General features: G+C 48.6%; 1 protein-coding gene across 1 annotated transcript in view; it reads left to right on the top strand.

The window, feature by feature from the left end:
* LOC108940568 (neural-cadherin) overlaps positions 1–26162 on the top strand; it is a 103781-nt gene extending 77619 nt beyond the window's left edge. The window contains exons 14-33 of the mRNA XM_029260063.1: positions 977–1104; positions 1318–1504; positions 1647–1790; positions 7390–7673; positions 8416–10033; positions 10540–10633; positions 13306–13490; positions 13773–14008; positions 14620–14897; positions 15347–15561; positions 17424–17551; positions 17781–17908; positions 17995–18118; positions 19430–19610; positions 19973–20139; positions 21724–21988; positions 22086–22266; positions 22439–22692; positions 23444–23601; positions 24620–26162. Coding sequence (XP_029115896.1) covers positions 977–1104; positions 1318–1504; positions 1647–1790; positions 7390–7673; positions 8416–10033; positions 10540–10633; positions 13306–13490; positions 13773–14008; positions 14620–14897; positions 15347–15561; positions 17424–17551; positions 17781–17908; positions 17995–18118; positions 19430–19610; positions 19973–20139; positions 21724–21988; positions 22086–22266; positions 22439–22692; positions 23444–23601; positions 24620–25075 — 5411 coding nt within the window. The 3' untranslated portion in view covers positions 25076–26162. The remainder of the gene's footprint in view (positions 1–976; positions 1105–1317; positions 1505–1646; positions 1791–7389; positions 7674–8415; positions 10034–10539; positions 10634–13305; positions 13491–13772; positions 14009–14619; positions 14898–15346; positions 15562–17423; positions 17552–17780; positions 17909–17994; positions 18119–19429; positions 19611–19972; positions 20140–21723; positions 21989–22085; positions 22267–22438; positions 22693–23443; positions 23602–24619) is intronic.
* Positions 26163–27268: the final 1106 nt, after the last annotated feature.

Raw genomic sequence — 27268 nt, 5'->3', positions numbered from 1 at the left:
ACTAATGGCAGGAAGTGGAATCACAGGTTTTGCACAGCAGAAGACGGAAGTTCAACAGAGAGGTGTGGAAAAGGCTATTAAAAATAAATAAATAACCCGTAAAAGGTTATTTATCTTCAAAAATTCCTAACTCAAAGGTTTTCCACATGAGGAGCTTCTGTATCTGGACTTCATGGGAACTCACTTGATGAGCTCGCCGTAGGTTCGTTTCACAAAAAGCATATGATAAGATCTATCAGAAGGAGCACATTCCATCACTTGTTGTGGAAAAAAATTTATTCAGAAAACAAAATCAGCCGACCTCTGGCCAGGGCTGGAAAAGTGTGACCTGAATTGCTGGCACCACCCAGGCCGAGCCCTTTGTGAGTCTTTCCCACAAAATCCGCTAAAATCCACGAGTGCCCTACCTGCCACCCTGAAAGCGACGGCATAATCTCTCCTATTTTGTACCAAATGTAATTTTTTTCCATGTTTTAGTGATAAGGTGGCAGTGCCTTCGCTGGCATTTGTTCAGATGCAGGGCGCGTGAAGGTTGGGGGATGGGGGCGCTGTAGGAAGTGGCGGGCCGCCGGAACCAAGGGGGCACTTTTTCCAGCAAGGCCCCGCACTTGAAAATACATTATCATTAATTAAGGGGAGAATGGAAATTGAAATCTAATGAAAAGGAAGACAAAGGAGCCTCAAAGCTCATTATAGATGTGGTGTAATCAGCGGTCCGCAGGGAGGACCCCGCCAGCGCGCCAGTGTAATGAGTCACGCGGCACGAAGCGAGGGTCTTCAAATCTGCCGAAACCAAAGTTAAAAGCCTTTCAATGGGTCGCACCCGAGTCACCTTTAATCTCCACGCCTTTGAATGCGTATTGTAAGAAAAAAATTATACACATTTATTTCACTTCATGCTTTCGAATGTGGGTAACTTCGGAAAAGGCAGAAATGTTTGGGGCGACTTTGCGTAACCCCGCCCCCCCCTCCACAGATGTGAACGACAACGTGCCCTTCTTCATGTCCGCCACATACGAGGCGACTGTACCGGAGGGGGCAGAAATTGGGACATCGGTGGTCCAGGTGTCCGCCACAGACCTGGACTCCGGTCTCCACGGGATGGTGAGATTGCTTGACTGGGTCTCCATTGAAATACCGTGGGACAGGGCACAGGAAATACAGCATCGAGATTTGATTTTCGATTTCGTTCACATTTTAATATCGGTTGTATTTATAAACATTCCCCCAACAGACAGAAATGTTATCTTATAACATTATGACCCACGTTACACATCGGGTGACAAGTCTGACTGTGCTTTGACCCACTGGCTCTAGATCAACTACATCATCCTCAAGGACCAAAGTGGAGACTCGCAGCTCTTCAGCATCAACTCCTACACGGGGGTCATCCACACACGTGCCTCCTTTGACCGGGAGCAGAAGAGCTCCTACCTGATCGAGGTCCAGTCTCAGGACAGTTCTGAGTCAGCACGACCGGGCCAGCAGGGGCAGCCCAACACAGGTGCGTGATTCACCCAGTCACCCTTCACACCTTTAACTCCCAGCGTAGGTGGTGCTCCAGCACAGATGTGCAAAGAGGGGTTTATGAGTTTATGAAATAAATATTCAGAAACGTGTCACATGGCCCGTTGTGCATCCCGCAGATACGGCCTACGTGCGGATCTTCGTCACGGATGTCAACGACAACGCCCCTGCCTTTTCTCAGCCCGTCTATGAGATCAGCGTGGAGGAGGACGTGGAAGTGGGCTTCGCTGTCATCACCGTCACTGCCAATGATGAGGATGAAGGTAGGGTTGGCTCACACGGTGGCCAGGTCTGAATAAGGGTTGGGAATGGTTGGAAATGAGGTATAGATTGGTCTGAGGGGTATCATTAAATCTAAGCGAAGGTCTGAATCGAGGTGCAGGTAGTTCTCCCTGCAGGTTTAGTGAATATAACTGAAGCCAGGAGGTGATCGGGATGATGTAACTAAGAGAGGCTCTGAATAAAGGAATCATGTGCATTAATGAATGTAGTGTGACGTCGATATGAAGGTATAATCTGTCCGAATGACATAGGATAGGGACTGAACGGAGGTATATGCTATCATGTTGGAGGCAAGAGAAGGTATGAATGAAGACAAAGGGGGTCTGCATGATGGTAGGAAAGTGTGTGAATGTAGGTGCTATATGCTGTCTAAATGATGGCACAGTAGCGGAACACCTAGTTTAAGGCATAGGGTCGTCTGAGCGGAGGTGGAGGTATCTAAGTGAAGGCTGAAGAAGGTGCAGTTGAAGGTCTAGGTTTCTCTAAATGAAGCTCCGGGGATCTGACTGAAGATTGGAGATGGTCTGGTTGAAGGTTCAGGCTGGTCTGAGTCAAGGAGTAGGTGTGAAATTTAAGGTTTCCGAGGGTCTGGTTGGAAGTATCGGATGGTTTTAATGAAGGTGTAGGTATCTAAGCGGAGGCTGGAGAGGGTCTGGCTGAAGGTTTAGGGTGGTCTGAATGAAAGTATTAGGAACATAACTCGAGGTTGAAGAAGTTGAAGATTCTGAAAGAACCTAGAAGAGTCTGAACGAAGTCAGGGGTGTTCTGCATGAACAAAGAAGGCTGCGATCGAAGGTGTTTGGTGCCTGAAGGTTGGAGGGGGGCCTGAATACAATCTAGGTCCCAGTTGGCAGGGGTCTCAGCATGCCGTCTTCCTCTCGGTGACACGGAAAGCACAAAAGCGCCCAGATTCCCGGTGTCGCACCACACGCGATCCTGTCGGGGCGACGGAGCCTCGGCAGACGAGGCAAACTGTCTGCGTTGCCAGGTGGATTCGTGGAGGTGAAAATTGATCCTGCCGGCAAACGGGCTTCACAGAGCCTCTGAAATGAAGTGAGGGAAACCTTGGCAAAGCAACAGTTTTTTTCCTTTTTTTTCCTCGGAGCTTGTTAGCAAATCTCCCCGGTGAATGTAGGAGTTACTGATTCAAACCCCCGAGGTAATTATTTGATGTTTCTTTGTTTTCTTTGTCCCAAGCTGTCTGGCGAGATTAATAAATAAATAAGAGCGCATACTTTAATGGCAGTGGTAAATCCTGTGTGAAAACGATGTCGGGTTTATTTTTGTGCGATGTCACATTTCGTGACGCCCGTGTGGCATCTGAAGTGACATCTGATTTGGCGCAAAGTTGCGAAACGCGAGCGAGACGGGGGGTGGAGGGAAGGAGGGAAGGAGGGAAGGAGGGAGGGAAAAGCGTGCAAATTTGGATAAACATTTTCCTTTCCCCAGCGCCGAACACGGAGGGAAGGTCTAATGGTGCCGTGCGTTCGCAGCGGTATTGAGCGCGGGACAAAGGCACTATTTTTCTCCCTCATTTTCTGTAGATTTGCAGAGCTAAAGAGCCGAGGTGACGCCGGATGGGTAAACGAGCCTCGCGAAGGCTCCGGCGTAGGCCCGCTTCTCGGCTCTCGCCCCACCGCCCTACGCTTCGCCAAATCTGCAGCGTGAGCGGGGCTCCCATCTCTTCGCCGGCGAAATCGCCCCCTTTTCAAGAGGAGCTCGACGTCTCCCGAAGCCCACGGTTCCCTCGCCCCCGCTGCCCAGCCCAGGTGTCCGACGAGGCAGATGATCTGCATTAGCTGGAGATAATCCATAAAACATGATCTGATCCCATTAGGCGGTGCGTTTGCTGATCAGGCATGTCTCAGCGCTCCTGAGCTTTTCTGGGGCCCCGCGTGGGTTCGCTCTTTCTGCTGTTGCGTCGGAGGCGGTGGGAAACTGCTCCGGGGGGGGGGGGTGCCCATCGCTGGGCAAATCTGCTCTGCGGACCGGAACTAAGAACACGGTCGTTTGCTCCACACGAGGTCCTTCTCCTGGTCGACCGCCGCGATGACCCGTTTGCCAAACGGTAGTCACGGCAACCTCCCTCGGTCGTCTCCCCGGGGGGGACGTCGGACTCTTCAAGCACCGCTGCAGATCGGTGACACAGCAGCTGCACAAGAAAATGGGAGCAAAGGAGGGGGAACGGTGCGCGAGGGCCGCTGAGACGTAACCGATCGGCGGGGCCGGCTGACAGCACACATAGAGCGACGCGTCGCATTGTTTGACCTCTGAAGCGAAGCGTCCCTCTTTTATTCATGATACCCCGAGGTCCTGAGATAACAGAGCATGCCTGATTCACTCGCATCCGCCGCTCCCGCGCGCTCGGGAGACGCGTGAGCTCCGAGGGACGAGCCCGGCTCGGGAGGGACCCTTCGGTCCCGGTCCACGGGGGGCCCTCTCCCCGTCCCGTGCAGAACTCCATCAACTCAGTCGATTACATTTTATTCACAGGGCGTATCTTTCATTTTGTTCAGAGCCCCGCAAAAACACGGGATCGGCTGATCCCCGAAAACCAGATACGATTCCCCGAGCCCTTGAAGGGGAAGGGAAGGCTGTCAAGTGCAACTTTTGGAAGACCTTTAAACAAAAGTTAACATGTGAGAAATAGCGTACCTATTTACATTTAAATAACAGCAGATGCATAAAGACCGACGAGCTCCTGTGCTGTTGCGTGGCACGGTATCCCACAATGCAGTGCGCGGATGCTCCGGGAGGAATTATCTTGACGCGTTGCGTGTCTCGCCACCTCCACATCAATTCCACGTCGTTGCTAGTGTGCTAGCTGTCAACGAGAGGCGCGCGCATAATAGGATTACCCAGTCTTAGCAGGTCCGGGGTATCTCTGCGTTCGCACAAAAGAAATCTGTGATTTCTGTTAACGTAAACAGCGCCGTGTTTGCGATGCTAAGGGTGACTTAAACGCACGGGGAAAACAAGCACGAAATAAATACGTGCATATTAGCTGCATTTTCGTGTCGCAGTCAGGTGAGCGGCGCTGCTCCGTGAATGAGGTGCACTCTGGGACATTTCCCGTTGGACACGATCCATTTTCGGGCTCTCCTTCAAGATGCTCGGCAAGTATAACCAACTTGTGGCCAATCAGCTAATATTTCATGGGTGTCACGAGCAAAATGCTAATCGGAATGAGATCCCCTGTATCACCCTTTACCCCCACCCGCCGCTGAATGCACATCAAATGGCTTTCCATTAAATCTAAATATTTCTTATTACAGTCAGAGTGGAAAAGGGGGATTGGAATAATTAGGGACGGATCCAAAGGGAATAAAGGAATTTTATGGTCCCTTTAAATGTTTCCTAAAGCTTATTAGTTTCACGTTCTTTGTCAAATCTCCATTTAGCCAGGGATTGAGTTTCATCAAAGGTGGAAAATTTGCAGAATGATGAACTTGAAGAGGATGGGTTTGCTTCGCGAAGCAGAGACGGGTTCTGGGAGATGGGGCGGCGGGGAGAGAAACGGAAGAATTGGGCGAAGATGCTGTTACCACCCCCCACGTGCCCGGCTCACGCTCTGGGGTTGTACCATATGGCCTGCCCGTTCATTAAGCGGGCCGCTGTTGGCGAAAGTGCCGGAGCTCCCGTCCACCAGTGTCACGGCGCATCGCGCTCGCCGCTCTGACGAACACGGGCTACGGCGTCCGCGATGCTCCCCCGCCGAGCCACCGTGCGTCCCACCCAGATGGCGCGTGTCTCACAGAATCTGATCTCAGCCGGCAAACCAGGTCGGAGAAGGACCGGTTTCCCTCTCTGTCGTTCTCCTGGACCACCGATCACGAGGACATTTGGGAGGCGGCGAGAGCTGGTCCACACCGCCTCCGTTTTGAGCACATCTGCTCCACGCTACAGGCATTCCTTGACCAGGGACCAGAAGGAGCCACCGGATTGGGCCTAGCAGCTGTGAGACACTTCACACATGAGTCACTCTTAGTCTTTTTTAGGCTATAATTAGTCCACTCCACCAAAGCTCAGGTTCTCATTTGATTTCTGCATGATGATCTCATTAAGGCCAGATCACCTCACCTGAGAGGTTAAGCGATTTCTTCAGTCTTTCTTAGCCAGATGTGAAGAATTTCACCTCTGGCTGTCTGGTGGCCCTACTTACTAAGGGTTCACAACTGAAAGTCCATCAGTTCTTAGTTTTCGCCTCAATCTGGTGTAATGAGCTCCCTCCGTCCCTCAGAGCTGCTGAATCCCTCCCAGCATTCAAAAAGGGTCTCAAACTCATCTCTTTCAGAGCCACTTCTCTCGCGATCTCCTGACAGCTACATCATCTGCTATGATTACCTATGTATTTGATATTTCAATCTGTCTTTGCTATTTGAACATCACTTCTATAGGAGCTACTGGAGGGATGTGATCCAGCAACATGGTAGTATCAGACAGACAAGCTGTGCTTTGATCCTGTGTCTAAAGTCTGTTGTTGAATTTGTTTTGTTTACGCTGAGCTGTTCGTCGCTTTGGAGAAAATCGTCTGCCAAATGAATAAATGTAAATGTAAGTAGCCAATTCCCAATCGGAATTCTACATTTAACAATAATAAGGCTTTTGTTCCTGGCATGTGAAACAGACCGCATAAAAGTGAAAATTACAAAGGAAATCCAATTTCTGGAGGGGCGGAGAATCTCAGCGAGCATCTTTTCTTCTTGAGTCCTCAGATTAAGAACAGCAGGGGAGAAGAGGTTGGCCAAGTAAAATATGATTCTCACTTCTCTACAATAAGGCCCAGTGTGATGAAATTCTCAGTAAAATATCCAGCTATGGTGCTGAGTAGGATAATAGCTGTCCCTCGTGAAATGTTTTTTGTCTCTGAGAAAAATTAAAGTTGACCATGACCAGTCTCTTTTTGATGATATTAAGAGAAGGTTGAATCCAGATTAATCATTATAAGCCAGAGACAGAAGGGGGTCCAGTTGGAAAGTTGGGAGAAACTCTGGGTTTCTTTTAAATTGAAACAGAGTCAAGAATACAACCCCTGAAAACTAGTTTTTTCTCTGAAAGTTTTTTGTCATCCACGTCAGTAGTCTGAGTTATCCTTCACTGTTCTTCTTCACCAGATAGTTCTTCCACAACTTTGAGGGGTATTTTGGGTCAGTATCTTGCTGAAGAAGGAATTTCTGCCCGACTATCCATAATGCTGATTGAATGGCCTTTGAACAATTCTGCAGTACCAGTGTTGGTTGATATTGTCACGGTCTATGTCAAAATTAGCAACATTTTGACCAGCAAAGCAGCCCCATACTATGACACTGCCACCACCATGCTAAAGAGTGGGAGCCAAGGAGGCACAACTCATGCGCTCACGCTCTTTGTGTATTACAAATAGTGCCTGGTCGGTTCTTACAAATTTTGACTCATTTCCCTATAACTTCCACTTCTCATAAGTCCAGTTTCTGTGTTTTTTTGTCCGCTTTTATTCAAAATGTTAACGTGTGCTACGTGTGCAGGTGGCGAACACATATCTGGTTAAAGATTCACTCATTCAAGTGGAAAACCAGCTGTCGGTCTCCTTCGCTCCAACAGGGGCCAACGCCAAGCTGCGCTACCAGATCACGTCGGGCAATGCGATGGGTGCGTTTGACGTGGAGCCCGAGGTGGGGACCATCTTCATCGCTCAGAGGCTCGACTATGAGATGGAGCAACGTTACGAGCTGCGCCTGGTCGCCTCCGACGGCAAGTGGGAAAACCAGACGTTGGTCATCGTCAATGTGGTCAACCGCAACGACGAGGCACCACTCTTCAGCCAGACCGAGTACCATGCAGCCGTCATGGAGGAACTGAGCGAGCTTCCCGTTCTGGTTCTCGAGGTCAGTGGTCATCCAGGTCCCTAGAAGGCACTGTTCATAATGCTATATTTTGGTTTTATTAACAAAAACCTGAGCTTTTTTTTCTGATTTATTCAAAGCCTTAGGGTCTCACAGGAAATTCCACAATCAATTAATTTTTGCTTTCGTTTTTAGTTTACTATTTCAACTAGCACACGAGACCAGGGCAAAGCGTTATAAAAAATCTATTCCCTGATCTCTGTGGAAAGGACGGCCAGAAAGTAAGCACAGGAGAAGGGTAGAAGCATTGCAGAACGGAATCGTGAGTTAAGAATGCTTCAGTCCAAGCTGTTTCCTCTCAGGCAGATGTGATTTGCCAAGCTGTGCGCTCAAATAATGCACCAGATTGTTTCTGTCTTTGCTGGCGTAGCCCCTTGAAGTGTTCCACGTTGTTTATTAATGCACCCGGGTATGTTTGAAACTCCAATTTGGAACGAATCATCTGGCTTCCTCGGTTTTATCCATCGCGTGCTCCACCATTCCATGTCTTGCGTTGTGTTTTTTCGGAGGGAAACACTTCAAAGGTTTGCGTAAACAAACCCTCCGGCGAAAGATGGCAAAAAAAAAAAAAAAAAAAAAATACGGAACTTCTTTTACAGTGCATATTAACTTTTAATTGTGTTTTGAGCTTTGTGGTGGGTATTTTGAAACTGAATGCTCTTCTCCTCGCTTCCCTTTCGGAAGATAGCGGTTGACAGTTTGCCTCTCATGTTTTGCCCCGCAGGTGTCGGCCACCGATCCGGATCAGGAGGCCGACCAGACGGCTCTGCGTTACTCCCTGCACGGGCAGGGTGCGGGGAGCGAGTTCACCATCGAGGAACGGACGGGCCGGATCCATGCCCGGAAGAAGCTTGACCGCGAAGAGCGCTCCGTGTGGCGATTCCTGGTCTTGGCGACCGACGAGAACGGGGCAGGGCTCACGGGCTTTGCTGACGTCATTGTGGAAGTGCAAGACGTCAACGACAACGCGCCTGTGTTCCTGTGCTCCGTGGACGGCTGCTTCGTGGGCCACGTGCCCGAGAACTCCCCTGCCGACACCTCCATCATGGAAATGAGGGCCACAGATCTGGACGACCCCAAGGCAGGAAAGAACGCAGTCCTGACCTACCGAATTGTACAAAACGTGCGCAACGAGATCAATCTGAACCTCTTTTCCATCAACCCCTCAACTGGCACGATTTACACAGTGCTGCGGTCGCTGGACAGGGAAGTGGAGGACCGTTACCTTGTGGTTGTGGAAGCCAGAGATGGAGGAGGCCTCTCAGGTACTGGAACTGCTACCATTGTTGTGTCAGACATCAACGACCACCCTCCCGTGTTCACTCAGAGGGTGTACATGGCGTCCATGACAGAGAACCTGGACATCAACAGCGAGGTGCTGGTCGTGTCTGCAACGGATGGAGATGAGGGAGAGAACGCTCTGATGACCTTCAGCATTATCAGCGGCGATGATGACCGCAAGTTCTTCATCGAGACAGACAAGGTGAACCATCGCGGCACCATCCGGCTGAAGAAGAAGATTGATTTTGAGAAGCCCCACGAGCGCACCTTCAACCTGACTGTCAAAGTGGAGGACATGGACTTCTTCAGCCTGGCTTACTGCGTCATCCAGGTGGAGGACTCCAACGACCACGCCCCGGTTTTCTTCCCCCAGTTCTATGAAGCGGGTACCATGTTCGAGGATGTTCCCATGGGAACGATTGTCGCTCAGGTCACTGCCGTCGACCTCGACTCCGGGCAGAACGGGAAATTTTTCTACAGCATCGCACCTGAGTCTGATCCTCACGAGCAGTTCCTGGTGGACAAGAATGGGTGGGTAGTGGTGGCCGACTCCTTGGACCGGGAGAAGATGGCTCAGCATCGCCTCATGGTTCATGCCACGGACATGGGCAACCCAGCGTTGACGGGCACCGCCATCGTGTTGGTGACCGTGCAGGATGTCAATGACAATGGCCCAGAATTCGAGGCGCCCTACCAGCCGATAGTGTGGGAGAACTCGGTTGCACCACAGGTGGTCCGCATGAACGACACCTCCATCCCGCTGCATGCCACCGACAAGGACTCCGCACCCAACGCCGGGCCCTTCTCGATCCGTTTGCTGACGTCGAACCGCGATGCAGCCAGCTTCAACCTGACCGACCTGAGAAACGGCAGCGCCATCATCACAGCGTTGCGCACCTTCGACCGCGAGGAGCAGAAGGAGTACCTCCTGCCCATCCTCATGATTGACAGTGGGACTCCTCCGATGAGCTCCACCTGCACGTTGACCGTCACCATTGGAGACCGCAATGACCACCCTCATACAGCAGGTCACACTGAATTTATAGTGTACAGCTATAATGGTAAGTGTCAGATCTTTTTACCATGCTTATTTGTTCAACGGTGTGGAAAATCTATTTTTTCAACCCTTATTCACTCTTCTTTTTTATTCGGCCCTTTTTTACCCGCTGACTACACCGCACCTGGTTCAAGGAGATATTGCTGGATGTATTTTTAGACGTAAATATCAAACCTCCTAATAATAATTCATTGTCTGTTTTTTTTAAACTGCCATGAAGCACACAATTTACTTAAGTCTCTGTTATAATAGGCACATAAACAGGGCCTGTTTTAAAAGCTGCTGATTTCATGCCTAACAGGATTACAGCCTTGCATTTCGCTTTTGGACAACGAAGAATGCGACATGCTGAAGTATTTTTTGCCTGCTCTAATGTTTCACCATGTTGATATATACAAAATGCCCCCTTTACCTTACCTCATTTCTTTCTATCTTTTATCTTCAAGGTGGTGGGTGTTTGGTGGACGATCTGGGATTCTGCTCTGTAACCCCATTATGCGTTTTCCCCAGGTATCCTCCCCAGTGGCGCTCTTGGACAGGTCCAGTCCCCGGACCTCGACGACTGGAATGACAAGGTGTACAGATTGGAAGGCACACCCTCCAGGTGCTTTGACCTCTCGCTGTAGTTCGAATCTGCCTGCGATGAAACCCGCCACTTAGCAGAAAGCTCAGATGTGGCCCGGGAAAGCATGTGACGCCTGACGTCAGGCACACACATTAGCGGATGATGAGTTCACCGTCAGCAAGACAGGGACTCTTATTGCGTGCTTCGCTCTGCAGAGCCTGTCATCCATTACAACTGTGACCTGAACCCCTAACCCTAACTCTAACCCTTAACCCCTAACCCTTGATCCGTCAAGGAGTGCAGCGTGCTGCATATATGAAAAAAAAACTGAGTACAAATGTCTGGTTTTCACTGAAAATTATTCCAAAATAATACAACACTTTATTGGCCAAGAATGTTTGCATGTGCAAGATTTTTGGTGTGGGTGGATGCTCATACACACACGTTGAACACAAAGAACAATGGAGATTATAAACATTACATCACATCAAAGTAATAAAGTGTTGCTCTTGAAGTTTGAAGAAAATGCTATAAATACTATCCAAATGTTACACTTATTTATAGGAATGTGTATGAGCATATCTAAGTGGTATGAAGGAAAAAAACGTGAAAATATCAGCAGCGCTAAATATAAACAAGTCTACTAGGTGACATTTTAAAGAAAATATTACTTTAGGATTTATTCTGCGTTAACAGTGCAAAGTCTTAACTGTCCTTGGCTAAAAAGACCTGGATACCGAGAGCAGAATCTTAGTGTCCGTTCAAAAGTGCATATGGTTTATAATGTGCGCTTCTCAGATGAGAGGGATGGAAGATATTATGACGTTATGAACCTCATTGTGAAGGGTAATTGTAAATAACTAGTGAACTAAATGTCCATTCAGCCTCTGTAGAAGAAGTACAAGACAACTACCTAACAATAGCATTAAAAAATGTTTAGGAATAACATATTTGGAATAAATTTTAACCCAAAATTTTCAGTTTGCCATCAGGATGTTTCCCTTCGTAGTCAGCTAAATTAACACCTACATGTAATAATATTTGTCATTGTCCTTAACTCAGTGTGCTTTATAACCATATTTGTTTTTTGAACAATTATACATCAGGAATGGTTGAGTTATGGATTTTTAAATATAAGAGCTTTTTCTGGATCATTAATTAATTTTTTAACTGTGTTCTTCCGTTATGTAAAATTTCAGTTTGCAGTGGAGTGAACGCAACCTGTGTTTACCTTCCCAGCCAATAGGTGGCGGTGAAGAGCACCCAAACACAATAGGAGTGTGTGAGCGCTTTAACTTCTGCAGTGTTCGCAGCTCGTGACCAGCCTTCGAGGGTCCGTGATCAATAAGGGGTTGAGAAATGCTGTACGTGATTATGGGATGAATTGGTCAGCAATCAGCACATAGCAGGAATTTGGGCAGAGGACACATTTTTATTCCGAGTCATGTAAAATGAGTTTGAATGTAACTCAAAATCAATTAAAATATTAACGTACTTTTATTTATTACAAATATATGTGAAACAGAACCTAACCTGTGAACAAATTGAGGAGTGTCTGCATTCTGAACTTTTTCCTGAATGTGACTTAGCGGTAAACGTGACATTTCATTTACAAACAAAATGAATTATGAACCGACTCCTGGTCCCATTTACGTTCGTGTTCTGCTCAACCGCTCTTTTTTGTTACACATCAATACCCTCATAAGATCATACAAACAATTCATATCTTACAATTTCAGCATATTAATAGCATAGCTTAGCACCGTGTCTGTGACTCTTTAGCCTCATGTTAAATAACAGTCAGAAGAGCTCCTTTCTCGAACCCGCTCTTCTGCATTCTGAGTGCTGATGAAAGGATTTGTCCCACTTAATGTGGGTAATGGGCTCATTAGTGTATTACTGTACCGCTGTTTCCGTCTCCTACCGGACTTGGCACCTTCCGTCCTACTCAGCTGCAGCTCTTCGATCTGGGCCCTATTTTATTTGCTTACTTGACAGTTAATTACTTAATTTGGCTCAGCCCCCGAAGGTCACCGCCACATCGAAGCTCAGTTCTCGTTATGAAACCGTGATGGCACTTTTTAAAACCTCATTTGAATACGTGCCCAGGTCGCCTTGAAGACCTCTGCTGGGCCCAAATTTGGTAATAAATGCACGTCAGGCTTCGATGTAACGTCCGTGATTCACGAGCTGGCAGGGCCAGTTGTCCTTTACAGTAAAACTAAACGTCCTCTGTGCAGTACTTTACCTCTCCCTGCCTTTTGCTGATGACGCTGACACTGACACCGTCGTCTGATGGTTCTCCCAGAACTTAACCCCTTAAGAAGCTGGACGGACATGTGTATTATTCAGCTTTTATTGACTGTGACTTGGTGGTAAAAAATACTACGGAGTTACAAACAAATCGAGTTACAAACAAATCGAGTTACCAACAAATCGAGTTACCAACTGATATAATCCTGTCCCAAATTTGCTTGTAAGATGATGATCTCGTGAACATTTTTAGCAAGAAAAACCCAATAAACCCTGAACACAAACACATCTTTGAGTCTGATGTGACCGATGGGAGCATTTCTGCTGACCTTTGCGTCATTAGTACTGTTTGTGTTGTGTGACCTGGTCTGACTTCTGTAAGTAATGTCATGTGCAGTAAAGGTGTGTGTATGTGTGTGTTTATCTGTACTTTTCCATCATCCCCCATGGTCTCGTAGACACTTCGTTCTGAACCAAAGCTCCGGTCAGCTCAGCGTGAAGCCCGGCACTCCTCCCGGGACCTACAGCTTGCAGGTCCGAGTAGCGGATGGCATCTGGCCGGACGTCACCTCCACCGTGGAGATTGTCGTCATGGCGCTGGAGGAGGAGGCGGTGCGGAATGCAGGCTCCCTGCGCCTAGCGAGTGAGTGGACCCCACTCTCGAACCCCACTCCCACTCCTGACGTTGAGGGCGGAGCAAGCCACGCCCATTGGCCCTACAGGCCTGAGGGGTTCTGAAAGTTTACAGTTGCAGTCTTCCACACCATGAAATTGGGTTTAGTAGGTCTGGGCAGTGAGGGCTGTGCTGTTTTCAGATCATCATATTTCTGATAAAATTGGGAAAGTACGAGGTAGAAGGGAATGGGCGTGTCAAGGTCGGGACTCCGCTCACCGTCCAGTGGTGACTCCTCTCTGCTGTCCCCAGACATCACGGTGGAGGAGTTCTTCTCGGCGCCTCCTGGCAAGGAGAGCAGGTTCTCACACCTGCGCCGACTCCTCTCCAGCATCCTGCGCGCAGACCTGGAGAACGTGCACGTCTTCAGCGCAGCTGGCGGTGGCGGACGGCGCCCCCGAGAGGTCAGCGTGTGGTATGCAGCCCATGGCTCACCGTACTACAAGCCGGAGAAGCTGAATGGAAACGTGGCCGTGTACAAGGCCAAGGTACCTCTTCACACACCGCACACACGCACACACAGCACACACGCACACACACACACACTGAATACACCCTTAGATGCACTTTTCCATACCTTAATAATAAAAATAATAACAACAATAACAATAACAACAGCAGCAACAACAACAACAACAACAATAATAATAATAATAATAATAATAATAATAATAATAATAACAATAATAATAATAATAACTTACTTTGTAATAACAACTGAGACATAACAGTGATGACACTGAAACTAAATGTCCAATATGATGATATATTTTTTTAAAAAGTGGGGCAGCAGGTGGCGTATTGGTTAGAGATTTCAAATTACAAAGGAACTGGGATCGAATCCCACATCGTGCTGTGGTGCCCTTAAGGTACTTAGTACAAATTTATGGCGTAAAAATTACTCTGCCATATAACTGGTAAATCGGTTTATGTACATATCTCACACTGTAAGGCATGTTGGAAAAAAGGTAATAATAATAATAATAATAATAATGATCATAATAATAATCATAAGAATAATCATAATAATAATACCATCTGAATGGGGTATTGCATCTCGCTGCCACTATGAAGTCTCACCCCATGTTGCTGCCCTCAGCTGGAGGCCGCCCTGGGCGTGGCTATCACCCAGGTGGGCGTGGACGAGTGCGCCTACAGCGACTGCAGCCAGACGGGGGGCTGCAGCAGCAGCGTGAGCTTCGCCGACGCCCCGAGTGCGCTGAGCCGGGGGGCCACGGCACTGGTGTCGCTCGCCCCCTCCGTCAGGGCGCGGTGCGGGTGCGAGGGCCGGGACAGAGAGCACCTCTCCTGCTCCTCGTACCCCGGAGGCCCCTGCCTCAACGGGGGCACGTGCCTCGACAGCGAGCTGGGCTACAGGTAACCGCCCCCACCTCACTCTACCTCACCCCACCCCACCCCATCTCTGCCCAAGTTCGAGGGGCTCTTTGGACTGCAGGAAGTGCGCTGAGGAAGCAGACTTTTTCAAAGCGCATTCAGCCACATGTTTATTTCATGAGGTGCGCAGCACTGCACCCGGGCAGGTGAATCAGCACAACGACTGCCGGTGCCTCGCTCGTCCTCTCATCTCGTGCATTTTTAGCACAAATTCCTCAGTGGCCCAAACTGCCTTCTTCAACTTCGCAACTTCCCAACTTGTCGAATTGTTTCTCCGCATTCTGTGATACGCGAGCATTTCCGAGGAGCGCCGATGAGCGCCGCTGTGCGCGTGTGACCGCGCCCCTATGGGCGCCTTCGTCAGCGGAGACTCTACGGTCCGAGGGCAGGGCGAGGGGGGCCTCACTGTGACGCGTCCTCGTCCCCTGCAGGTGCCAGTGTCCACCGATGTTTGACGGGCCCGAGTGCCAACAGACCAAGCACACGTTCCGCGGTCACGGTTACGCCTGGTTCCCGCCACTGAAACCCTGCTTTCAGAGTCGCATCTCCCTGGAGTTCATCACCGAGTCCCCTGATGGGCTGCTGTTCTACAATGGGCCCCTTGGGGTCCCGCAGGCTGGTGACCCCGAGGACTTCATAGCCCTGGGTAAGGAGCCCACACCCGAAGTGATGTTTACCGTCTCACGAACTGGCACACTATCGCCACGGTAACCAAATACTCCACAGGTCAGCAGGTGGCATAATAATTAACATTGGAAGGACCCAGGTTCACATCCCTCCTCCTGCTGTAGTACCCTTGAGCAAGGCACTTATGCTGAACTGATACAGTAAAAGCTACCCTGCTGTATAAATGGGTAAATCAGTGTAAGTAGCTTAACGCTGTAAGTCGCTATGGAAAAAGTGAATGAGACATGAATAGAAATAATATAATAGAGAGCACCTGAGCACCATGTAGTGTTAGTAGTGCATTTAACAATGTTGATTTTGTAATCAAAGACTGTTGTTTCATTTCTCACACCCTGCTGTAGTACTTACCCCAATAAAAATACCACGCTGTATAGAAGGGACAATACTGTAAGTCTCTTTGGATCAAAGTAGCTAAACAATTAATAACATTTTACTTAATGTTTTTCTTGAAAGTGATTTATAATGGTGAGCCACCCATTTATACAGCTGGGCAATTTCTTTTTTACCGCAGCAATTCGTGGTGAATACCTCCTTGCTCAAAGGTATTGCAGCAGTAGGTTAGATTGGAACCAGCAACCTTTAGATCCAGAGGCAGCAGCTCTAAGCATTACTAATAAGAGCGATAATAACTGGGGAATCAGGTAAAGCCAGTGGTTAGAGTTGCTGCCCGTTCAGTCAAAGGACCCAGGTTCAAGTTCCACCTCCTGCTGTGTTACCCTTGATCAAGGTACTTACCCTGAACTGATACCGTAAAAGTTGCCCTGCTGTATAAATTAATAAATCAGTGTAAGCAGCTTAATGTTATAAGTTGCTTTGGAGAAAAGTGTCAAATACACAGAGACACAGAATTTTGCTTTGACACCTGTGTTGATAAATACTGAAGGAGGTTCAAGGATTTGCACCGCGGTAATGTCCTGCCGACTCGGCCAGTTTGCCGCGGGGTCCCTAAGTGTTCTGTGTCTGCGGAGCCAAGCACAGGCTGCCGCATCGCAGACAGAAAATCGAACGCGAGCGCCATTGGTCATGGCAAGGTCTCCTCCACGGCCGCAGTTCGATACAGGGCCCCCCGAGCACCGCACTCAGTATCAGCAGGGCAGTGTGTATTCATAGATTTCCTGATCAAAACAGCATACGTAATAGAAATATTAAAGTACAGTTCAACCCCACATGACCAAACTAGTGGGAGTGGGGGGGTCCAGTCACGTGATCCATCACTCAATTATCTCATTTTCTTTCAGTTTGCCATGATTGTAGCTTGTTATACCTATTTTTACAGTTTTTAACAGGTTTTAATTTTTAAGTTATAAATGTATAATTTAAAAAAGTGTGTTGTGTTCTTTGGTGTTTTTGCTTGCAGATCACTTGAAACATTGAAATTAAGTAATTTTAACACAATGTGCAGCATTTAGCCCTATACCATACCACAAAAAATTGTGCATCTGCAAAAAATATTATGTTCTGAGTTCTATGTGCAAAAGTCACTATTTAATTATGTTTTTTTGTTCTACTTGTCTAAAAATACTATACTAAAAAATAATATTGTGACGTACTGGACTACGTGGTCATTCCAGTGTACGGTCCCCTGTGGTCCAGTCATGTGCACATGAAATGTACATTTTGTTGCCTGGTTACTGGTTTCCTTCTCAGCTGGGCTGAGAGCAGCAGTAAGTGGGTTTATTACCCTAAAGTGCTCCAGTGAACCTTACCCTGTGGCATAAATGGGTAAATCAGTGTAAGCAGTTTAACAGCGTAAGTTACTTTTGACCAAAGCGTCACATTCATGAATAAAGGTAAATGTTATTCTGTCTCCCCCCCACCCAGAGCTGAAGAACGGGGTCCCGTCCCTGAGCGTGAGCCATGGCTCGGGCACCCTGACCCTGCAGCTGCCCTCCCGGGCCGCCATCACCGACCGGCGCTGGCACCGCCTTGACATCGCCAGCAATGGCAAGGTGGGTTTCCACACCAGGGAGCAGCAGGGGGTGGGGCATAGTACTGGGGGGTGGGGCTTAGCACAGGGGGTGGGGCATAGCACAGGGGGTGGGGCCACCAAGGGCGATTTGCCTTTGGATCGTATCCTGTAAGGGGTAGTAGAGTAAAATAAGGCCACAAACCCCCTGCTGGACTCAGTCCTCGCGCAAGGGAGTGGTGTCACAAAACAGGGCTCTCGTCCTCCTGCAGACCGTGCAGCTTGTGCTGGACCATTGCGCGGGTTCCGCGCTCAGCGAGACGGACAGCCAGGGTGCAGATGCGCTGGAGGCGGACCAGTCCACCTGCAGGGCGTCCGGAGAGACCCCCGGCTCCGCCAGGTAGGAGACCTTGACCCCTGCTGGACACATTCTGGACCCCGTTATGCCGTGTTGCTTGTCCTCCTAAGCATCGTGACGTCCACCAGGTTCCTAGATGTGAACCAGCCCCTGCAGCTGGGTGGGGTGAAGGAGGACTCCCTGTTCCGACACACACACCCACACTTTCGCAGCTTTTCGGGTTGCGTGAGGAACCTGGTCGTGGACAGCCAGGTATTTCCACCCGAGCAACCTTACCACATCGCGCACCCTTCCTTCATATAGGCATCCTGCGCAATGAAACTGCTACAATGTCTAACAAAAATACAGCGCAGAGCATTTTTTATCCAACAGGCTTATTATTCAGTTCAATGGCATTTTTCCCGCTAATGCGGTAATTTCACATCCACAACAAGTGTTTTATTCGCTGCCTACTGGGTGTTTCACTCACTGCTTCTTCTGTAAGGAAACCATTTACTGCACGTACTTCCTGCTTCCTACTTCCTGTCACATTGACAGGGTCAACCAATAACAACACCTTCCTACTTCCTACTTCCTGTCACATTGACAGTGTCAACCAATCACAACACTGATTGTGGTAAACCTAACTCACTACTAAAACAGCAAAACAGCATATTGAATACTTTTGAAATGAACTGTATAAACATGGAAGTATTAGCTCAATTGTTTAATAATTAAACAGCTTTTATAACCTGAAAGGTCTTAGTCTTTTAAATAAAGTGTTTCGCTTATTTTTTTCTGTTAGAAATAACGGGAATTCGACACCTCTCTTGCAAAACTGCTGTACTGTCCTGCGCATTTCTTGGTACTGGCTATAATCATTTTATCATTTAGATGATAAGTGTATAAATAAATAAAAGTCAAACAATGGAAAAGGCTCATTTGGCCATTTAAGAAGGGGAATTTGCTTGATGGGTCAATGGAGTGGAACAAATTAACTCCATCGGGTGAGCAATGGGTGTAGCAGTAACATTAACGGAAGAAAACTACATTTCGAAATTTCAGTTTATTGAACAGGAATAGCTGGTAGTGTAATAATTAGTGTTACTGCCTTTACATCCAAAGGTTGCAGGTTCGATCCCTACCTCAGGCTGTAGTACTCTTGAGCAAGATCCTTACCCTAAATTGCTCCAGAAAAATTACCTGGCATTTTAAATGTGTAAATAATTGTAATCTTAACGTTGTAAGTCACTTTGGAGAAAAGTGTCAGCTAAATGAATAAATGTAAATTAAAACTAATTTAAAATAACTAAGTTCTCTTTACCGCCACCTATTGGCTCAGTGGGCACACAGCGATCACTTTCACTCTGCAACAAAGAAGAAATTTTAGGCAGATAAGTGAAGGAAATGCAATTAAAAGTAAATAAATATCCGGAAAAATGTTTGAATCTCTGAAAATGGTGACTCAGTTATTTATAACACAAGGAGCCAGTGTAGATGCCCCAGGTGTACAAGATCACCAGGCTAGTGCTCTAACGGCAAAGCTAAAGGGTCCGTTGGGGTTTTGCTCTGTCTGCTCTTCAGATATATGACCTTGGCAGCCCTGCCGAGAGCCTCAACAGCACTCCAGGGTGCAGCCTCACGGACGGGGTGTGTCTGACCGCTGGGGGGCCTTCCTGTGGCATCCATGGCAAGTGCCTGGGGGAGTGGGGCTCGTTTAGCTGTGACTGTCACCCAGGCTTCAGTGGACACAAGTGCGAGCAAGGTGAGTACTCAAACTCCTAGCATGCGTGTGTGTACATGTACGTGTGTTCAGTCAGTAGTGTTTTTTAATCTTTAACATTACCAAGGATGCAGAAGGGCATAGCATATATGCTGCATGTGGTATTGTGGCTAGGAACAGGGTTTGGATCCCACAGCATGCTGGAATACCCTTGATCGAGGTACTTACGCCAGTACAGTAAGATATAATCCTGCTGTATAAATTGGTAAATCAGTGTTATTAGCTTAACACTTTAAATTGCTTTGGAGGAAAAAGTGAATGGAAACGGAAGTAGTTGTGACTGCGGTTCACTAGGGGGCAGTATACCCTGACCCGCACCCCATCCTGTCTGCTCCCGTGCCCAGCCCTCCCTGAGTGGTCCTTTGAGAGGGACAGCATGCTGCGCTACCAACTGCGGGGTGGCAGCACCTCGAGACGAACTCACGCCCAGCTGCTGCTTCGAACCCGGAGCCCCAATGGCAGCTTGCTGACCCTGTCCTCAAGGGAAGCCAACCAGCACATCACTCTGGAGGTAATAATAATAATAATAATAATACACACACACACACACATTTTCAGAACCGCTTGTCCCATACGGGGTCGCGGGGGAACCGGAGCCTACCCGGCAACACAGGGCGTAAGGCCGGAGGGGGAGGGGACACACCCAGGACAGGACGCCAGTCCGTCACAAGGCACCCCAAGCGGGACTCGAACCCCAGACCCACCGGAGAGCAGGACTGTGGTCCAACCCACTGCGCCACCGCGCCCCCCACATAATAATAATAGAAAGTACCTTTTATTATAGGTATATATGAGGTTTTAAAACGATAAATTGTGGGAAATCTGTATCATTGAACGTTTGACTTGTAACTTTGGAGTTACAAACAAAACAAGTTATGAACAGAGTTCCAGTTCCAGTTCTGGCCGTAGGCTGGAGAGTCAGTGTAGCTGCGTGTCCCCTCTCGGTCACTCTGTGCTACGAGGTGTTGACCTGCTGAGCTGCTTCGCTTCATTTTGCTGCATAATACAAAAGCAGAATAAATAAACAACCATAATCTCTCCCTGCGCTTTTATCTTCTCCCCTCTTTCCTGCAAGTGATCCTTCAAAAGCCCTAGGTGGCAAGACTTGGATAGGGAATTCAGAATCTAACAGTGAAACAGGATTTTATTGGGGAGCGCTAAGTGTGGTAACAGTTGTAGAGATCACGGTCCTAACAGCCGTGCCAAGAGGAATGGCAGATGGGTTCAATGACAAAAACAGAACTATTGCTTTCATACATTTCTCTTTGTATAGACAGTCTACAGATGTGTTTCCCTCTTATCATACGTAACAGTCACTGGCCCGTTAATGTCAGTGTCAGGAACAGAACCATCGCCAGCGACCACACTTGTCCAATAACCATTCACTTGGGGGACACAACTGGTACCGTTTCAGTTCTTTGGATGCAGTGAGGAAAAGGCAATATGCAGTATAGTTATGTTCGTATAAATTTGTTGAGATAACGTCACACATTAAAATTAAGCAGCAGAGTTGCAAAATTTACATTTATTTATCAGACACTTTTCTCCAAAGTGACTTACAATGAACTCTGTGTAGTGTTATCAGCCCACACACTTTATTCACCGTGGCAACTTACACTGCTAGATACACTACTTACACTGGGTCACTCATCCATACATCAGCGGAACACACACACACACTCTCTCTCTCATTCACACACTGTGGGTGAACCTGAACAGCATGTCTTTGGAGTGTGGGAGGAAACCAGAGCACCCAGAGGAAACCCACACAGACACAGGGAGAACATGCAAACTCCACACAGACTGATCGGGGACTGAACCCATGCCCTCTCACACCACCAAAGCGCTGTGAGACAGCAGCGCTACTTGCTGTGCCACCATGCCGCCTAAATTGATTTTAAAAAACTATTTTAAAAGTATAGGCAGGTTTGGTTGAGCAGCAACTGTGCGTATGAGCACGGTCCCTAAAGTAAGCATTAGCCAAGACAGTCCAAAATGGCAGGGTTGTTAAAGTGCATTGTCTTTGGTTGCGTATGATGTTAACCATGCAGTGACTGCTCTTCCAGCTCCTCTCTCTCTGTCTCTCTCTCGGTAGGTGGTGGACGGGCACCTGGGCGTGCGAGCCAACCTGGGTAATGGCGACCACACTCTGCAGCTGCCCGGTCAGCGGGTGGACCGTGGCCAGTGGCTTTTCGTCAGCCTCCAGCGCTATGACAACCTGTTCACACTGCGGCTAGAGCAGGGCGGCGGGGCGCGTGAGGCCAGTGCTGTGCTGGGGCGTGACCGTGACGCGGCGCTGCACCCCTCCGGCGCTCAGCTGGGGAGTGGCCCCTTCCGCCACCCCCAGGGAGACTTCCAGGGTAAGCTGTCATCATGACTACCTCCCCACGGTGCACTGAGTGTGGTCTGTAGACAGAGGCAGCTTCAGAGGCCAGGCTGAGCGCGTGTCCCCCCCAGGTTGCCTTCGAGACGTGAGGCTCAATGGACACTCGCTGCCGCTGGACGGCCAGAGCACGGAATTCAGCGGCGTGCTGGAGCGTCGCGGCGTTCTGCCCGGCTGCCATTCGAACGCCTGCAGCGCCGCACCCTGCCGAAGCCCCCTCTACTGCGTCGACCTGTGGAGGAAGCATGAGTGCAGGTGAGCCCCAGGGCCGCCAGAGGGGGGCCCCATTGAGCCGAACATTCAGTACAATTACACGGCGCCGCTTCGTCGCATTTTTGTCAGCTTCTTTTTAATAAACATCTAGTCTCTCTACCTCTTCCTGCTTATTTACTTTCATGACTTTCTGCCCTGCCTGCTGGGTGCCCAGGTGCCCAGCTGGACAGGTGACGGTGCCCGATGAGGCGTCGGGGCTCCAACGCTGCGCCCCTTCTCCCTGTGGACCTTCTACCTGCCGAAACGGAGGCACGTGCCTCGCCCAGTCGCCCCAGCGCTTCCAGTGCCGCTGCCCAGACGGCTTCCGGGGCCAGTGGTGCGAGGTGAGCCAGGTGAAGGCTCTCCGCCTGGCCGCCCTCAGCCCCAGCTCCATCCTGGCCATCAGCATGTGCCTGCTCGTCTTCTTCGGTAACTATGGAGACAAAAGCTTCGACCCTTATTCCCTCACCTGGTAGCGAAACGGCAGCAATAAAAGGCAGCGCGGTCATTTTGATAACACAGGAGAAAGACTGGGACAGTGCTGAGGTGTGTGTGCAAAAGCGCAGAACAGGGGTTTTTGGGTAAACTCTGAGAAACGTAACACTGATATGTGGAACCGATGGGTGGAGGCAATGGTTAGGACCATGGGTCAGGAGAAGTGAGTGGGACTGATGTGGATGATGAGTGGGTAGAACTGATGGATGGTGTCTGATGTGGGGGACCAGTGGGTGGGACCAGTTGGTGGGGCCAGTTGGTGAGACTGATGAGTGGGACCGATGTGGGGGACCAGTGGGTAGGACTTCTGTTCTCAGTTTCAGTAATTCCGTCCCTCTCCCTTCACCGCCACATGAGTAAGATTGAGATGCAAAGAAAGCTGATCCAGGGCACTGGGCTGCGCGGCGCTCCTCACCAGGTAATCCGATTGATTCCGTGAACCCCCCCCCCATGGACTGTCGGCTGCCGCTTCTCACCGCTCCTAATTGAAAAAGAGAAGAGATGCGTGTTGTCATCCGTAAAGCAGCTGTGGATAAACAAGCGCCTGCGCTTTTGGGGGGGGGTGCGAAGAACAAGGAGCACTTGCTGTCATCCCGTAGGGGCTGCGCATTTGGGTTGAGAGTTCAGGCAGGGACACTCCACTCCGCTGCGATGTGTCATATCCTCTACACCCCCCGCCCCGCAGCTGTGTTGGTCGCCGTGACCGTGTGGAACCAGAAGGGCAGCCGCACTAAGTTCCAGAAGAGAGGCGTGTACCACATCCCGGCGGAGCACGAGAGCTGGGAGGACATCCGAGAGAACATCCTCAACTACAACGAGGAGGGCGGGGGCGAGCAGGACCAGGTACGCCGACCGACGGGACAACATCTGCAAATGAGTCTGATACAGCTGATACTCATTATCCAGCATCCTCTAAAATGGTGCTGAACCTTTAACCATGGTAAAAAAAAAAATCTAGTCTTTATCTTACTTACAGAGCAGTTTTCTGAGACCACTAGATGGCAGCACTAGATGGCTGATGGAGTGGCCTCAGCATACCCTTCCCTCTTCCAATGGGGTCCCATACACACACAATAAAAAAAAAAAAACCACCTTACGACACACACCTTTTTTATACGACAGGCATATTATTCAGTGTAACAGCATTTTTTTTCCCGATAACATGGTAACTTTACATACAAAACAATTTATTCTCTGCCTACCGTGTACTTCGCTCTGTAACGTGCACAAAAGCAATTACTGTACATACTTCCTGTTTCCTACTTCCTACTTCCTGTCACACTGACATTCTCGACCAATCAGAGCGCTGATTGCGGTAAACCTAGCTCACAACCAAAATAGCACACTGAACACAGACTTTTAGAAATTAAGTGTATAAGGATGTAAATATGACCTGAATTGTTTAAATCATGTACAGCTTTGTAAAATTGAATACATTATTTTAGTTTTTTTCTTGCAGTTTACAAGTAAGAATGCAAAGGTGACACTTAATGGTGTTAAAATTATTCATTCTCCCACACAACACAATACCACTTTTAAAAACGTTAAGTTACAGAATTGAATCATTTGATACAAATATTGTTACATATCTTGGAGTTATCATTGTCATGCATCATTGTATTTTGGTTAACTTTTAAGTTTAGTTGACATCTTCTTCGTCCAAGAGCCAGGTTTTTCACTAGTGGAACCCCCTGACAATGAGAATTTGTTTTTGTGGAAGGAATGAACCCATTTAGGGAGCAATGGGTGTACTAAAGACTGAACTCTATGGAACAAAGTGCATTTTATATCTGTTAATATTACTAAAGCTTTTTGTTTGTCTTATGGATGCTGTCTCAAGCATGTCATGTTTCTGCTCAAGAATGCCTACGACATCACCGAGCTGAAGCGACCCCTGGGCTCCAGCCTATCGCAGTCCTCTTCCTGTACCACTGCCCCCCTCATCAAGTCGTCCCAGGGCTCCCAGGAGGAAGTGCACCCGGGCGGAGCCATCGCCGCCGTCGCCTGTCCCCACTCGGCCGGCTGCCCCATGGACTTCAAGGGCTACGTCTCCCGCATCGTGTGGGAGGCAGATAACGACAGCGAGGCCTTCCCGGCGGACACCTACCACATGTACTGCTTTGAGGGCGGAGCCTCGCCCGCCGGCAGCCTCAGCTCGCTTGGCTCGATCGCGCCCGACGCTGCCTTCAGCTACGACTGCCTGCGCCAATGGGGTCCCAAGTTCGAGGTGCTGGGAGAGCTGTACCATCAGCCTGAGTTCGTGCTCACCTACAGGGATGCCGTCCACAACTACAGCCACAGCCAGGACCCCCATTGATGCGGCAGTCTGCCGGGGCACCCACCTCCTCATCGCTACCTGCGTCCTCTATTATTCTTTAAACTTAGATCCTCGCTGTTCGTTTGAGATGAGAGGCGAGAAATCTTCCCTGTGAACGAATTTTAGTTTCTTTTCTTCTTCCGCAAGGGAAGCACCAGAGTTTTATCTGTGAGGGGCTTCGTCGGCACGCAGAGCTTAAGGGATCAGGCGCGGTCTAATTTATGGAGTTTTTTTTTTTTTTACCGGTGAAATGTTAATGTACTGTATTTATTTTGGCATTTAAACAGGGACACAGAAAGTATCCCACAATCCTTTTTTGGAGGCAGTAGCTTTGAGCAGCCCGAGGAAACCAGGAGCCGTGCGCTGGCTAATCCCTTCGGGGGGAATCAAAGACTTTTCTTCTCATTTTCTTGCGTGGGCCTTTAGGACGGGAGTTTTTTTCGAGGATGGAGAAGAGGGCCAGGATGTATTTCAGAGGGAGGAAGTGATGTAACCTTTGTTAGGCAAGAGTGGGCCACACCGATGTCTGCCACACGTGGTGGAAGGTTGACCAATTGGGAGACCCCAAACCCTCAGTTTCCAGTGTTTACAGCGACTCGCACAGCTCCCCTGCTGGACCACCCATTAAATCCATCCCCACCCCAACCCCCCCAGTGACCATTTCCAAACTCCTCCTTTTCATCTGTGTCCAGAAGCGCTAGTGAAGGACGGTCGACCTCCGGCGAACAAATTGCTCAACCGGTTTGCCAAAAATACTGACTTACAAATGCTGATGGACGTAAAGGTGGAGCGGGAAGAAGATCAGCTGCCGACACTAATGACGCAGTGTCACCTGTGGCATTGTGATTTATTTTTATACTCCAATACATTCCTCCCTGGATGTGCACTGTGTCAATATTTCCTCATGACCATTAATTTTGTTCCTCCTGTGCAGAGATGTGTGTAAATAGTCGATGAAGGTGCTGCTGTTTCTGGTGACGGTTGCACCTTGCGGTGTCGTCACGGACAAACGTGCCGCATGTTGGTGGCCCGGGAGCCCGAAGGAGACCACGTCGGCTCCATGACTTTCCCGGAGAAATTGATGAAAAGGCGGAAAACACAATCACAGAAATCTATTTAATGACAATTTGTTTTGAGGTATCAAATCCATATATTTTTATTTGCATATACTTGAAATTTGATAAATGTTGTCCCAAAGTGTTTACCCTTTATATTTTTATTAAAAATGTATAATCTATACCAACTTTTACTCTGAGAAAATGTTTTGCATTACTATTAAAAAGAGAAAAAGGAGTAACTGTCCACAGAGGTGTAAAGGTGTACAGTACAACTCAACACTCATGGGCTCATAACACACAACCTTGTGAACACAAAGAGCTCAATGTCTCCCAACAGGTGAGAACTTTGCAACACAACAGCTTCGACTTAAAAGCTTCTGTCTCCTCCATATTTTATCCATTCAAAAAAAACATCCTACACCATGAACCAGTCTAGCTTTCTGTCCTCCGTGGACAGTACAGCCCAACCTGTGGCTCTCAGGACCTGTGATTGGCCAGCCATCTCTTGAGCCCTGCCCACTTTGCAGCACTCAAAACCTGTGATTGACCAGCTATCTCTTGAGCCCTGCCCACTCTGCAGCACTCAAAACCTGTGATTGGCCAGCCATATTTTGAGCCCTACTCACTCTGCAGCGCTCAAAACCTGTGATTGGCCAGCCATCTCTTGAGCCCTGCCCACTCTGCAGCACTCAGAACCTATGATTGGCCAGCCTCCGATGCATGCTCTGTGTACACTGTCATCTGTTGTCGGTCTCCCGGTGACGCTTCCCTGCCTGGTGACCATCCTCCTCTCACACGTGGGGACAAGTCCGCTCCACTCTTCTATATCGTGTACATACTGTTATTTTATAGCAGCCTAACATCAGATGTTTCCTTTTGTATATGAATTTTAATAAAAACATTTTCCTGAAAGAATCTCAAGGTGGTTGCTGGGTTTATTTGGAGACGTTCCTCCACAGGGAATGAATTTTCACATCTGGCAAAAATGTATACAGAGACACAGGGCGTGGTGGTTAAGAACAGAACCAAAGGCTTGCAGGTTCATATCCTCCTGAGCCCCATCACAAAAAAATACAGTTTTTGGATATATCGCTATAAAGGGATCCAAGCCCTCCCACCCTCTAATCATGGTCAT

This window comes from Scleropages formosus, chromosome 18, assembly GCF_900964775.1.
Source record: "Scleropages formosus chromosome 18, fSclFor1.1, whole genome shotgun sequence".
NCBI lineage: Eukaryota > Metazoa > Chordata > Actinopteri > Osteoglossiformes > Osteoglossidae > Scleropages > Scleropages formosus.
Note: the sequence above shows the minus strand (reverse complement) of the source record. Positions and strands in the feature narration are given on the sequence as shown.